At 35.6% G+C, this 15,923-nt stretch overlaps 1 protein-coding gene across 1 annotated transcript; it reads right to left on the bottom strand.

Annotated features, from left to right (window-relative positions):
* Positions 1-1,858: 1,858 nt before the first annotated feature.
* Positions 1,859-13,130, bottom strand: rtn2a (reticulon 2a). The gene is made up of 7 exons (XM_067365846.1): positions 13,012-13,130; positions 8,985-9,192; positions 7,541-7,679; positions 4,692-4,761; positions 3,465-3,511; positions 2,716-2,774; positions 1,859-2,460 (listed from the first exon to the last, which is right to left on the bottom strand). Exons 1-7 carry the CDS (start codon positions 13,022-13,024, stop codon positions 2,385-2,387), a joined length of 612 nt encoding a protein of 203 aa, XP_067221947.1. The 5' UTR covers positions 13,025-13,130; the 3' UTR covers positions 1,859-2,384.
* Between the last annotated feature and the right edge of the window lie 2,793 nt (positions 13,131-15,923).

Genomic DNA, 15,923 nt, shown 5'->3' with positions numbered 1-15,923 from the left:
GTACATAATTGTATTGAATGTGCACTTCTAGTGTACTTCAAATATTAAAAGTATATATATTTTTAAAAAAAGGGTAAATATTACGGCTATATATATTCATGGTTTAAAAGTCTTGCCCGAAAGTTTACGACATGGAGAAACGTAATTCGGGCAAGAAGAAGAAGTAATCTCATGAAAGAGAAATTGATCTTATACCAAAAACACCTATTAACCTTATTGTAAACAATTGAATTATGCAAGTATTTAATATAAGATATGGATAGGCTATATGAGACACAGTCAATAGAATATTCTACCACTGGCAACACACTTTTAAATGATGAATACAGCATGTGACTCGTGTCGTAAATGGGGGCCATTGAATGGGATTTGGAGCACCATAAAAGTGGCCAATAGACCATGTCTTCTGAATTTGTGAGACAAAAGAACAAAATTTTAATAATTTTGTACAAAGGTCAGGAGTCAAATATGCGGAGCAGTCCTCAATATAGGCTTTTAAAATAAGTTTTGGTTTTGGGTGGATGTTACGATGTGCTGTTTCATCTTGTTTAGTTTCTAGTCTTAGCTTATTTTAGTATGTTGTTGTCGTGTAAACATACCCTTAGTTTTTATTGTTGCAGTTTTGTCTGAGGGGCTGATTTTTTGACTAAAAATGGAAAATGTTTTATGCGTTTTAGTTACACAACGGCATTTGAGAGCCTGAAAATGCAAACTTTTGAAAACAGGATTTAAACTGCAAGTTTTTGAAAATGATACGGTTACCATCTCCATGTAAACTACAAAATGTCATGCGCATGTGTATTACGTATTCAGTCTATAGCAGCGTAGTGTTTCTTTACAAAGTGACATCGCCATCTACTGGCTTGGCATGAATAATACAGCGTTTTTAGTCATTGTCATCATCAGCGGGGATTGTTTTGACATCATTGTCGTCTTTACATGAAAAACGCAAAGGAAAAACGTTTCCATTTTTTGTACATCATTGTCAGGAAAAATTACCTAGTTTTTATTGTCACTGTTTTGTCCAAGTTTAGTCATTCATTAGTTGCCATGGTCCCCGATTAGTGCATCACCTGTTCCATTGATTTGCATCCCTTGTCCACACTAATATATTTTCATTTGAAAACGCATCTTTTTCTCTCCGTTTTGGCCTGCTGTCCACACTGAGAAGGCCTTTTTGACAACAAAGATGTGTTGAGGTGTTTAAAAACAATGAAGCATGTTTAGTTATGTGATGCATATTGTACAAATACCATCTATGGTTATACCAGCATTGCTATACCTGCTATTTACTTTCATAGTGTTGCTAAAGATAAATGTTCCTTTGTAGAATCTTCATATTACATTACTGCAAAGATGACAGAAAATGTACTCGCAATTGCGATTTTGAGTGCGACCTGGACTCAACTATGAGTGGTGGGATATTTTGCTGTTAACATAATCGTGCCAGAAGTGAAAACTTTATTATGCCTGCTCTCTCTGTATAATCTTGTGAGCTTTTATTACATTTTACGCATGCGCAGTAGGACATTTAAGCATTTCCAGACAGTGTGGACGAGCAACATTTGGAAAATGAATGAAAACGCGAGTGTGGATGGGGAGCGTTTTGAAACAAAAACACCGTTTACAAATGTATCTGGATTAATGTAGACTTCTGTCTTCCTCAGTCTTTTGTCTTGTGATAACGTTGTGAATTGTGTAGTCTTGCTCTTTGTGTTTATTAAATATGGTTTCACCGTTCATTCTGTATCATCTTTGGATCTTTAATACAGCAAACCCTCTGACAGTGGATAAGTGTGATTCGCTTTGGCATGGAATCAAATTTACACTCAAATAACACCAAGGAAACAAAACATTGGAAAAGAAAATAACATTGTGGTTTTAATAGCTCTTAGGTACTTTAACAGGCTTAAGCTGCCCACACATTCACACACACTCACACTCACACATAAACACAATGTGAGACTGTCAGAAGTAAAAACCCCATCTTGAAACTGGTCCTGCGTTATGTTTCTGCCAGTCGAACTGCAGTTAATCTGGATTCAAAAAGCTCTGATTCACATTTTCACTGCTGTTACTTCACTGAAGTCATCCATGTTTGTTCAGATAACTCTCCGTTATTGTATGGGTGGCTCAAGTATCTTAGTGAACTGTCTTTCATTCATACACTCATACTCGCACTGAAATGTGGAAATGAAAACATGTCTTTAACTTCTTAAATTCCATTTGATTTGATTTTCATCCAAGATTGTTCTTTGCATGGTCCTCCCTCCTTTAAACCGCATTTCCTCTCATTTAAGGCCCTGTGCCACCGTTGCAGAGGCGGGACTCTGAGCACAAACTGCTAATTAAGACATTTTTGAGTGACAGCGTGTAGTTCTTCCTCAATGGGCTTTGGGTTTAGCTCCACCGGGGGTGGGATCCAGGGGTGGTCCGCCACCCTGGGCCAGGCGACGAAGGCTGTTCAACAGACAAAAACACAATTGAAGTATAGTATAATTTGTGCTCTGTAATAGATTAAGAGAACTAATGTTTGTTTATTGGTTAATGGAAATCAGATCTAGCCATTAAACTACACAAATAACATGAGTCTCAATGAAGTACTGATATATTAAAGGAATATATATATATATATATATATATATATATATATATATATATATATATATATATATATATATAATTACTGCTCCCAACAGATGGCGCTATACTCACCAGTCCTTTATGTTGTCAAAATGGGTTTGTACTGCTACAAAGCAGCTGTCCACTTTGTCCTGTAAAAGAAGAGTGACATGAGCTGCTATACATGTGTTAACATTAAGGCTGTATATAAAAAACAAGAAAAAAACTTATTGCACTATATGCTGAAATTAGCTTAATATATCAATATTTGCTGAGACAAATCCACTGCTAGGCCTGTTGCGATGATTAATTAATCATCTAATTTGATTTAATTGCAAAAAAAAAAAAATAATAATATTATATATATATATATATATATATATATATATATATATATATATATATATATATATATATATATATATATATATATATATATATATACAGCTATGGAAAAAATTAAGAGACCACTTAACATTGATTTCTGAACATGGAGTGGTCTCTTAATTTTTTCCATAGCTGTATATATATATATATGAGATAGATAGATATAGAAATAGATATATACATAGATAGATAGAAACAGTTGTAAAATACAGTCCAAGTTCTTCTTTCGTACACAATGAAGGTTTTTATGGGTTTAACTGCATTATATTATATTATATTTGTATATTGTAATATTGTTATATTAATTTCCACAGCATTAAAGTGGAAAAAGGTGGATATACAGTATTACATACAGGCTTTTGAATAAGAAAATACTCTCTGACTAAAGTATACAGAGAAATACATGAATATGCATGAGATGCCACTTTCATTGTAGCCCATAGAGATTGTGTTACCTGGTGTCTTGTGTAAAACAGAGGGACAGAGAAGACAGCAATCACACCTGGACACCACATGATGACAAGAGAACTAGTTAGAAAAGCATTTCAGCATCAACTTCTCATAAAGCATCACTGATACTGTATACTATCTGAATGTCATTGCATTAGATAATACAATAAAACATTAGATAAAATTTTTCATATTGCGGCGAGCAGGGCGGGCGAGAGCTGTGAGGGAACGGCGCAAGGCTGGTGACGCGAGAGATAATGAGCTCCACCTGCGAGGCACACCGGTCTTGAGTCTCTCACGGAGGAGCTCCGGAAGCATAAAAGGAGGAGCGACGACAGTGATGGACGAGAGATTACCAGGCCTGGATATTATTTGATGTTTTATTATGTTTGTGTGGCCGGCAGACATCAGCGAGGGGTCATTATTTTCATTTTGCATTTGTTTATTTTGAATTAAAGTTTTGTTTGAACGTTGGCCGGTTCCACCTCCTTCCTTATCTATGAACTTTGTTACACATATATTTTTAAAAAATATGCAAAAATACAAAATTGTTTACTGCAATTTTAAATAGATATAGGGCCAGATTTACTAACAGCCTGCACCAGCACAAACCCTCTTTCTGTGTTAAAAAAAAAAAAATGTGAAAAGACAAAAAATTGCAATAAAAAAGCATGGACAGTTATTTTTGAATCTGACCTTGCTGCATGTGCATTTGTAGGAGTTTCCCTTTCAGATGCAAAATTTCTGAGAGGAGAGTTTTTAAATAAATAAATCATGCAACATTTTGCGGTAGTCATTTTATACAGCATTTCTAATCACTGAAAAAAATCATGTCTTAACCCAATTTGTGCTGGACATGGCTGCGATAGTTTTGTGCTGCTCTTGGTAGACTGTGTTGGTCATTATGGAAATGAGCTGCTGCGTCTGTGTTCTTTAATTTACACATTGTCAATAGATCACCTGCAGAACTTTCCACTCCCACTGCGCTTTTATGGGATTGTGGTCTCACTCCAATTTACTTTTTAGTAAATCAGGTCCCATACAGGCGAAAAGTATTATGGTTGTCAAACTTTAGTGGAAAGTTCATAGTTAATGTGATTTAATACAAAAGTGTTCAAATATTTTTGAGCCCACTGTATATATCTGTAGATTTGGAAAATATAGAATAACTACTGACTGCAAGTTACACAGCATAACTAAAAAATAAAAGTTGTAAAACATTGACAACATACCGATGATGAGCAGGGTAAGGCCATTGCAGAGGTTTCCCAGGAACGTGACCAGATACATCAGAAACAAGAACTGGGAATAACAACAAACATTTCATTACTCGATTCCTAAATGTTTGTGTATACAAATCAGTAAATATAGAAAACGCAAATCTGACTCCACAAGCCACTTCAGCATTCTGTCAGGACGTGGCAACCACAGCAAGATGTGATGATTGTGAGATTGTTATCTAACACTGTGCTTCTGGCCCATAGAGAAAATCTTTCCTCTTATATCTCTCAGTCAGGAGTTTCTAGTCACCAAGTCTGAAACTGGAAACTGCACTCAGGACAAGACCCTCTTGTGTCCTCTCGTCTCATACTACAGAAGACACCACATGTGTCCCATGTCACATACCGCACAGGTCATACTGTGACTCTAAGTGACCCCCAGAAACTTGAGGACTGAAGAGTTTCAGCTGAAGACTCTGCAGTGCTATGCTGAATTTATCAGTTTAGACGTGTCTAAAAGACACTTTTATAGGGCTGGTCCTCCAATATATACAAAATAATCATCAATTTATGATCAAAATGTATTCAAATATATAAAAACTTATCAGGACTGTGTTCATAGAAAATAAAGTAGAAACACATTTGCAAGATCATAAAACTGTAAAAGAAATAGAAATCACTAAAGAAATCTTTTTAATCTCTTGATTTTTCTGCTAGACATCAATTCAGTTAGGAAAATTATTGGATGGTTTACAAAGATTTCATAAAAATTATAAAAACATATAAAGCAGTAATAGACAGGTGGAGCTAGGGAGGAGGAGGGTCAACGTTTTACCACCTTTGCTGCTGGACTGTAGTCGAAGATGACGAGGTGAGTGCCGGTATTTAAATGTTAAAAAGAGGGAAAAAACAGTGCTTTTTTGGATAGGACCGGCAAGAAGGAAACCAGTCATATCTGCCTAAGACATTTAGAGTTTCTTAACTGATTTGATAATTGAGAATAAAAGGCACAATATGTAAGATATTTGGATTAAAATATACAGAAACCACTAGAACGATGGTATATATTTTGTTGACATGTGTACTTACATTATCTCAAATGTTTCCAAGAATGTTTTTAATCTAGAGAAATAAGCAATTTTAACCAGGACACGGACCAAGTCTGTGCGTCGCCTATCAATAATCAATTATATCAATCATACCTTTGTTGCTCGATTTAAAGTTTAATTTTATATAAACCATGGAAACACCAAAGACGCTTTAATTTATATATATTAGGGCTGGGCGATATATCGCAAGCGATTGTCACGCGCATTTCGTCAGTAAAGCCGGTTCCCTGATTGCCGCTAAATCGCCATCACCTGCTTTCAAATGGAGCGGCATTTAATAGACAGAACCGTAGTTCACTGACAAGCTACGCAATATCACGTTCATTATCTAAGGCGATTCATCTGCGATAATGAACGCGATATTGCGTAGCTTGTCAGTGAACTACGGTTCTGTCGCATGCGATAAAGCGAAAACTAATCATTGTTATATAGCTAAACACAATAAATCTTATTGTTTAAATCTCGCTTTCTTGATTTTCCGCAAGTATCATGTTTTACCATGCCTAATATCGTTCTAGCCGCAGAGCGAACGCACAGATTAGCACTATAACAACTTTCAACACACAAATGTATCTAATATGACAAAAACAGCGCTGCGTTCATCAAGCTACGCCTTTGTTTTGAATAAGCGACCTCTAGTGGCGAAAATTATATGCCAAAATCTGCAATCAAATGTCAGAGATCTCAAATTCTCATCAAATTCTTCCAACACTTATATATATATATATATATATATATGAGATATGCTATCCATATTAATGTTAGAGCTCAATATATTCACTGTATTTAATGTTTATTTACTGCTTTGTTTTTCTGTTTTCAGGTGTAAAACTCTACAATAAAAGTTAGGATAAAAACAAAATAGCAATTTATAATGCGTTATTTTTGAGAGAAAACAATGGATTATAAATTGCCATTGTGTTTTTATCCTAACTTTTATGGTAGAGGATAAAAATAATACTGTCTGTCAAGTCTGATGCCTGAAAATACACCCTAAAACACTGCCAGAAGTATTTAATGTGTTAAGTCTTGAGTGTATTTAGAGTGGCAGCTGTTAACTGCACAGCTGAGAGGCCTGAAATAATGAAAGCTCATTTCTGTCCTCTGTAGAGGACCTTTTTTACTTGCTACAGTTGTCATGAAAACATCTTTGGATATATGAATTTCATGGAAAGAGAAACAATTAGGTATGTTATTTTGTAATTATAATTAGTATTTGATGTAGAGTTCATTTTATTTATCATGTAAATGACATGATGCTTATTCATCACGTAAATGTAAAAGCAAGAAAAAAATTATTTGGATTCTTCCTGTTGGGGAGACACTACAGGTCAATAGTGATAAAAAAATATTCCTATGAAATATGACAAAGAAATATTTCAAAGGTGTTTCTCATTAAAATGTGTTTCTAAGGGTTTTCCCAGGAGGATGAAGAAAGAAAAAACTAAACAAAAGGCACATTCAGGTACTGAATATAAGAGGAGATCAAAAAAGATAAAATGAGAATTTAATAAATAGAAGCGGACAAGAGAAGAAGATATGAAAAAATCTCTTATGACAGGCACTACAGAGCGCAAAACAATGTGAATCACTGTTCTGTCACATGGAGAGAAAGAAAAAAACATTAAAATACTAAGAGAGCGGTGACTCTATTTTATGAATGTGGAATATAACTGTTGTATCACACAGATTCAGGATATGGGTGTTAAGATTAATGAATTTTATACAAGACTATTAATTCCCAGGCCTCACCTTGAGTGAGTTGAACAGGTTGCCCACAAAGATGAGGTTCCTCAGTGTGTCCACGGCAGAGCAGGACAGCACAATAGCCCTCTGCACATAGTGCTGAGCCTCTTCTCCACTTAAACTGATGTCCAAGTCTAGATATGACCTGCAGCACACCAATGCATACAGAGAGACGGCCGTAAACACAGATATTAAATGTAGTTATTTTTGGCATCAAGAAGACGCATTTATATAAGTATAGCCAGTAGTTTCTTCTTCAAAAGTTGCACAGTTGCTCTTTTGTCCCTTTGAAAATAATCTTTTCACACTCTCACAAGTTCCTTAATTTGTCTTCTAATAATGTCCAACAGTGGCATCACAGAAGAATACTGTAAAAATTTTTTAACCCACTACCATTCAATTTCCATCACATCTCATATTCAGCTCAATTCACAATTCTAAAAGCAGCTTTACAGAAAATGCATGTATCATATAGTGTGTTTAATAGTTTTACATTTTTTAATACAATGATTTTTTCCCCTTTCTAAGGCTAATTTCATAGCTAGCATTTTATGTATCCTGAATACAATTAAATAATATTTTGGACAAAACAGCAACTTGATCACAAGTGACATGCAATCAAAAAATACAAAAATAAAAAAAATTCTCAAGCTCTTCATTGACTTTTGAAGAACTTCAGGGCAAAAATTTTGGTCACAATGGAAATGACACAACTGAGGGACATTTATTATGTGTGTAAAAAATGATATAAATCAAGTGAACACTGCACACTTAGTTACTTTTTATGCAAAGTAATGTTACATTACTTTTGCGTTACTTTTTCTCACCTGAGCTGGGCTTGCTGGTTTTTTAATAACAAAATAAATAAATAAATATATATTTTATATATATATATATATATAAAATTAGTTTTTTTGGCAAATGTAAAGGCCCTTTATATAGAATAAAAGAATAAGAGAAAGAATGAAAGAAGTGCAAATCCACGCCTGTACAGTAGAGGGCGCAGCTCAAACAATCCTTTCAGCTGTGCTGCTATTCTGGATTGCAGAAGAATAGGATGCAGGAGTGATATAACAATACTTAAAAGGGATAGTTCACCCAAAAAATGAAGGTAAAATGAGTAATTAATGACAGAAATTTCAGTTTTGGCTGAACTAACCATTTAAACTAGACTGTCAATCCTGTTACTATTCTCAAGGCGCTGTTAAATCCCATCATATTAAACAATATTGTTTTAGCTTGAAAAGGCACATCACTTGAAGACAGTCCTTGTTTGACATAGTATTTAAAATCAAAAAGAAAATCATGCCAAAATGTAAAGGGACTCCCACATAATACAGTACTACAACTAAATCCTCTGTTCATGGTCCATTTGCACTAAGGTGAGGACATGTTGTGAAAATATCTGGAATCAAGTAATTAAAAACCGGAGAAGAGATGAGAGACTCACTGGAAGGGGTGTACTCCATCTCCCAGCTGGAGCACATGCAGAAGTTTGTAGTAGATTCTGACTGAGATGGTGAAGCAGATGATGGCCAGGGAGAGAGTGGACACCACAGTGATGATGCTCAGCTGGAACAGAGACAGCAGCCCCACCACCAGCCCTGTGAACACCATCCCCGTCCGCTCCATATCCTTCCAGTAGATCAGGTCCATTACTACAAGGAGGTAGAAAAAGGTTTTTGGGTTTAAAACTACAAGTCTAGACTACAAATGATTTCCTAAAGACTGTGGTTAACAAACAAAAGCAGATGAAACTAGATTTGAGTGGATGCTAGAGTACTGTGGGTGGTTTCCAGGATGTTGCTTTGTGGATGCTATAGATATTCAGGGTGGTTTCTTAAACATCATACGTCTCTATGACATTTTACTCCTCCAGTGTTCTCAAAATACTCCAATGTACTCCTTCAATGTCACCAAGAAACATAATAGCATGGCTCTCCTAAACAAGTCATATAATTAGAGGTATCATTCACGTCTGTTAGTCATAAACAGTCTGGGACATGTCAAAGTTTAACACTTGGGGTTGTGTGAGCACCTCTAATAAATTGGATGAAAAGCTTATTTACCCAAGTAGGACATGTGTTTGGATCAACATACTTGTTGGCCCTGCAACATTCAGATCAACCAATCAGATTTTAAGGTTAGGCTTAATGCTTAACATCCTTATCATATCGTTTAGGGCAAGGTTAGGGATAGGCCCTTGAGTAGATGATAGAAACCGAAGGATGTTGTCCCAGAAGCATGTCTTAGTTTGGCCAATTATGTGCTTGCCCGTTTTCTCAGCAGAAATGGTTCAAGAAGTATTGTTCCCATAGGGATTTTTAAATAGTCCTTAAAGCGTTATAAGCCATGAACCAAATCTACCAAAAACAGTGTGAAATACAAAATTACAAACAGTGGTTTGAAGAAAAAAATTAGGTGGAAATCGCAACTATGACTGTGTAATTAAAGGATTAGTTCACTTTGAAATGAAAATTAGCCCAAGCTTTACTCACCCTCAAGCCATCCTAGGTATACAGTATATGACTTTCTTCTTTCTGATGAACATAATCACAGAAATATTAATAAATATCCTGACGCATCCGAGCTTTATAATGGTGATAAACGGTGATAGGGATCAGTGAGTATGAACTGAAGAAAAAGCTTCCATCTACAAAATATCTATATTTAAACAAGTTATGAAGTAAAATATGTAGCTTCCGCCAGACCACCTTCTGTATTGAAGTTACGAAGAAAGTGTAAACTGGTGTTGCGTCAGTTACACCTTTTCCGTAAGCTGAATAGGGAAGGCATGTAGCTTAATCTTTGTGATCTGCAAGAGTTTTACACTTAATGCATACGCTGAATACAGAAGGCGGCTCGTTTACTTCATAACTTGTTTAAATATGGATTTTTTTTTACACAAACGCATCTCTTTTATTCAGAAGGCCTTTATTAACCCCCCGGAGCTGTGCGGAGCACATATTTATGATGGATGCATGTAGATTGAAACAGCTGTGTGGAGTACGAGTTTATGATTAATGGATGTGGATGGAAGCACTTTCTTCAGCTCGTACTCATTGATCCCGTTCACTGCCATTATAAAGCTTGGATGCGTCAGGATATTTATTCATATTTCTGTGATTGTGTTCATCAGAAAAAAGAAAGTCATATACACCTAGGATGGCTTGAGGGCGAGTAAAGCTTGGGCTAATTTTCATTTCAATGTGAACTAATCCTTTAGCTTTAGTGAGGGAAAGAACTACAATCCCATGAAGCATTGCGAATGACAGTCAAATAATAATAAAAAAAAATGGATAAATGTAAAACTATTGATTTAAAAATGCTGGATATGTAAATGGAAACTATAAACTAAGTTTACTGCAAAATATGCATGCTTCATGGGAGTGGGTGAGTGTTAAAAGTGTTGTTTTGGCATGACTAGCCAATATTTTTGCAAAACCATGGAAAAAGTCAGCAGTTGCACTGTTAAACAAGATTTAAAAAATGCATAAAAAAAATCAAGCATTATTGCTTCAACAAAAGCACATAGCACTGATTAACAACCTTGTGGCTCACAGTAGGTCTGTCTTTAATGTTTTATAAGTTATCATAAAAAAATCAATGCCCCTATGGAGAAAATTAATGGGATTTTTACTTCCTGAACCCGATTGTTGCACTCAATAAGGGATTTGAGACAAACGGATGGAGACAAACCTTTGCAGAACAGAATCTTAAATCTTAAAGTATAACGTTTTCAGGGGGAAACTTTATAAATTAAGTTAGTAACAAATGGACAGATAAAGGCAGGACAGGGAGTGACACTAGTGAGGTAAGCAGCTGTTTATAGGCTAAATTCTTGCGTAATGATTTGCAAGATTAGATTAACTACACTAGCTCCTCCCAAATCTTTGTTTAGAACTCTATTTTTTAAACAAACACAGAAACAGAATGTTACACGGAGGAATATCAATACAGTTATGCTTTGCAAGCACTGTAAAGATGCAACGTAGATAAATGTGAATCAAAACTTAAAAAAGGATAGAAATGTCAAGGCTAAATGAGTGGGTGGGGTGGTTTAAGTTATTGATGACAGGGAGACAAACTGCAAGGAGTCTTTTGGGCTGACCGTGGCTATTTTTAGTCAGTGTAGAAGGAAGAGAAACTAAGAATTTAAAGTGGTCTCTTAAAACACCTGCTGACAACACTCAAACTGTATCCCATTGCCTATCAATAGTCTCAGGGCTTCAAGAACAGCACATAACATTCTCTCCTAGAAGCTTTACTTTTTAAATCACAACCACTTCTCAGTGTTATAAAGTCAGTTTTATACACTCTCTGTGCACTGTCTAAAGGAACTCGTACAAGCAAAGCAATAGCTCACAGGCTAATACTGTGGCTAATCCATTCAGAATTACCTCAGCGCTAATACCATTCATGTCTGTCGTGCTACTCTGAATGGTGGACCTACAGTAGCAGCAGGTGGATGTACTATTTATAACATCAACGTAATATGTAAAAAGCCCCTAGCTTTAGACACAACTCTCTATTGTCATGCCAGGTGGCCTAAGTACTGACTTATGTGACGTGGTTAGCTTTAGCAAGTTTGTCAGCTTAGGCAGTATGACTATCTGTAAACAAACGCAAAGCTAATGACGTTCTAAACTAGTTTCTAAAAAGGAGCAATTTGTGTACTTTCAGACTGAATGAAAATAATTAACCAATATATTTTCAAAATCTCAGTAATGTTAGCAGCAAAAGTATGTTTATAAATGCTTGTGATTATCACTAAATCGCAACCCAGACAAAGTGATCGGTATCATCTTGAAGGGTTTTATTTTGTGGTAATAACTATCTGACTACATTATCCCACTTATTACACAGCTACTTACCAAATAAATAAATAAATAAATGTTTGTGAAATATTGATTTTAGTTGAAGAAATATACCACAGAGTGATGCAAATCATATAAGAAAGTAGCACAGTTATGTAGGAAAATCAGTTGCTTTCAATGGTTGACGTTTAGCAGTCATTGTACAAAATATCTGACAAGCGAAAGCTGCAACTGGCCAATAAGAATCAAGTATAGGGTTAGAGTTAGTAAATAATAACTAATAACACCCACCTATCTATAGATTAATACCATCATGCCCATCAAATACATATTGTACATACATAAAACACATATCCACACACAATCTAGTATGAATTATGAAATTAAACTCCTGAATGGATACAAAAACACTCCATTTTCATTCATTCTCCATGTCATACACAAACACACAACTACTAATATCGTGAAATACCACACATATCTCTTAATCAAAAACCATAAAAACAATATTATAAACTCGACTGAAATTACAGCACAGGATTAATCTTCCAACTCTTTGCTATGTGGTTCAGACAAAAATGTGCACTCAGCTTAAATGATGCTCTATGGTGGCAATCATATTCTGAAAGTGCCAGTTGTGTGTATTTCCTGATCCCTCACCTTTACTGGTCATTTTGGGGTCTTCATGGACTGATCCCTCTCTGGCCTGTGTCTATGTCCCTGATCTTCCCTGAAAACCCCTCAAGCTGTTTTTGGCTGGGCCTGCTCTGTCAGCAGCCCCCCTGGCCCAACGACCCAAAAATAAGTCTGCACAATTGTGCCCGCCCCATTAAAGAAGACAGAGGCAGTTAGACTGACATAGTGGGAGGATACAAATGCACTCGCTCATAAATACATCGTACATACTGTACATCTACCTGAGATCAGTTTACACTAATTAACGATGTACAGTAATACCACTGTAAATTTAAAACATGCACTCACTGAGTAACATTACTAGACTTTACGCATTATACAACCACTTTTATGAAGGCAAATTATACTAAAGCAATTTACAGACGCTTTTTTCTATTAAAATAGATGATAATGCATAATATATATTCTATATGTTCTTCTATCTTCATTTTCCTTCCCCCTTTCCACATTTTCATTGGACTTTTGGTTAACAACAGGATGCTTATTAGGAAGTTTTTCAGGTTATGGATTTCATACCCAATTCTGGGGTCGGTTTAAAGTGGTTGTACATTTTATTCTAAATTTAGAAGTGTGAACATAATGATTTATACACAAAAGGTTTGGACACAGGTTTTTACATGCAAAAAGACTAATTAAACACTTAAAAAATCCTTTACTCACCCTTATGTTGTTCCAAACCTGTATGATATTCTTTCTTCTATAGAACCCTATTTATAACCCCATAGACTTTCAGTATATGGACAAAAAAAACTATGCAACTATTTTTCCATAATATCTTCTAAGGTGTCAGTCAAGGAATGCTTTTGGAATGAGGGTGAGAATTTTAATTTGAGTGAAATACAAAGTTCTGTCATGAAACTCTTAATAGCGCAGGCTGATAGGTCCTTAACTAAATCCGCTTGCAATCACATAATTTTCTATAAGGCACAGCTGATTGGTTCCTGCTTTTTTAGCAGCCAATGAGCTTGCTGCTCAACTTTCAAATACTTGGCCAGCGTTTGCAGTAGCAGTTTGCAGTGCACTTTCAGAAACTCTCCACCTCCCCAGCTCCACCTTTACAGATCTGCTACAGTTAATATATGCTATATTGTACAGCAGCAGCATGTCAAACTTGCTCACAGCAGCATGTTGTGTATGTATCGGCAGTAGCAAGTCCCGTACTTGCTCTGCAGCAACAGAAGCCGCAAAACCAACAGCAGCAGCAGCGTAGCAGATCTATTCCACCAAGACCATTACCATGCCAAACACTCAGAGAGTTGTCATGACAGAACTATCCCTTTTTACTTTTTTTTTAAAAATTCTAAAATCTTTGATACATTTAATTAGGAAGCAACACTGCATAAGATAATATTTCTTTTCATATACTGTATCCTGGATATAAGTGTTTTTGTGTCTTTGCGGCTTGTGTTTACCTTTTTTAAACTTAAACAAGGTCGAAAATCTGGCAGTGCAGAAACACTAAAATACTTGGTAAGTGTATGATGTTTTTTTCTTAAAGGGTTAGTTCACCCAAAAATTAAAATAATGTCATTTATTATTACTCACCCTCATGTCCTTCCACACCCCTAAGACCTTCGTTCATCTTCAGAACACAAATTAAGATATTTTTGATAAAATCCGATGGCTCAGTGAGGACTCTATTGCCAGCAAAAGGCCTATGCCTTTGGTATATTTAAAACAGTTCATGTGACTACAGTGGTTCAACCTTAATATTATGAAGCAACGAGAATACTTTTTGTGCACCCCAAAAAAAATAAATAAAAAATAAATAAATAATGACTTTATTCAACAAGCTTCAAAGCTTTACAAATCTTTTGTTTTGAATCAGGGTTTCGGAACATGTATCAAACTGCCAAAGTGACGTGATTTCAGTAAACGAGGCTTTGTTACGTCATAAGTGTTTTGAATTTTCAATGGTTCAAAACTGGAAGGCGTGACTTTGCCAGTTTGATATGCTCTCCGAACCACTGATTCGAAACAAAATATTCGTAAAGCTATCAGAAATATCTTAATTTGTGTTCTGAAGATGAATGAAAGTCTTACAGATGTGGAACGACATGAGGGTGAGTAATAAATGACAGAATTTTCATTTTTGGGTGAACTAACCCTTTAACTTCTTTCATTTTTTACAATTTATTTATTAGTAATTATTATTTTCTTTGTATTTTCCTTTCCTCTCCATGGCATATGCTTTCTGTGGAGAACCATGAATCTTCAGCTTGCCTGAGCTGTTCTGTCTGTTGTACAGTATGTTTTGTTGGAACTACATTGTAAAAACATATTTTTGTTTGTTTGTTTGTTTGTTTGTTTGTTTTGCAGTGTACACATATGTGGTTAATTTGAGATTCATTGTTTTGATAAATATATTTGGATAAAAGCGTCTGCAAAATGAATAAATGTATATTTATTGTGCTGTTTTTAATGTGCATCTACTTTTCTGCTACGGTCCTGCTATGCAGCTCAGCTCTGCTTATGCATGATACTGTAACATGATATTGACATTGTGAACATGAACATCTGTTGTTCTGCATGATGACAATTTCTGTACTGGTAACATGAATACTGTCTGTAATGTCTGTTTTGAACACAAATGGCTCCTTATAGTCAATATACTTCACTAGCCCATGAGAATCAATTTTGCCACTGCCCTTCTAACCACCATACGGGAAGCACATGCCAACCATAATGGTTTTGAGCGGTATAGCACATACAGACAGCATGACTCTGCTTTTTCTGGTCTGTGTGGAATAATGAAGACGGACTGGCCAGGAATCCACTCCGTAGCATCAGCCGATTATGGAAGCAGCCCCTGGAGTGTGTTACCATGGAGATGGAAACTGTAATCTCCAATAAAACACAAGCATTTGTATTCACAT

This window comes from Chanodichthys erythropterus, chromosome 17 (genome assembly GCF_024489055.1).
Source record: "Chanodichthys erythropterus isolate Z2021 chromosome 17, ASM2448905v1, whole genome shotgun sequence".
Lineage (NCBI taxonomy): Eukaryota > Metazoa > Chordata > Actinopteri > Cypriniformes > Xenocyprididae > Chanodichthys > Chanodichthys erythropterus.
Note: the sequence above shows the minus strand (reverse complement) of the source record. Positions and strands in the feature narration are given on the sequence as shown.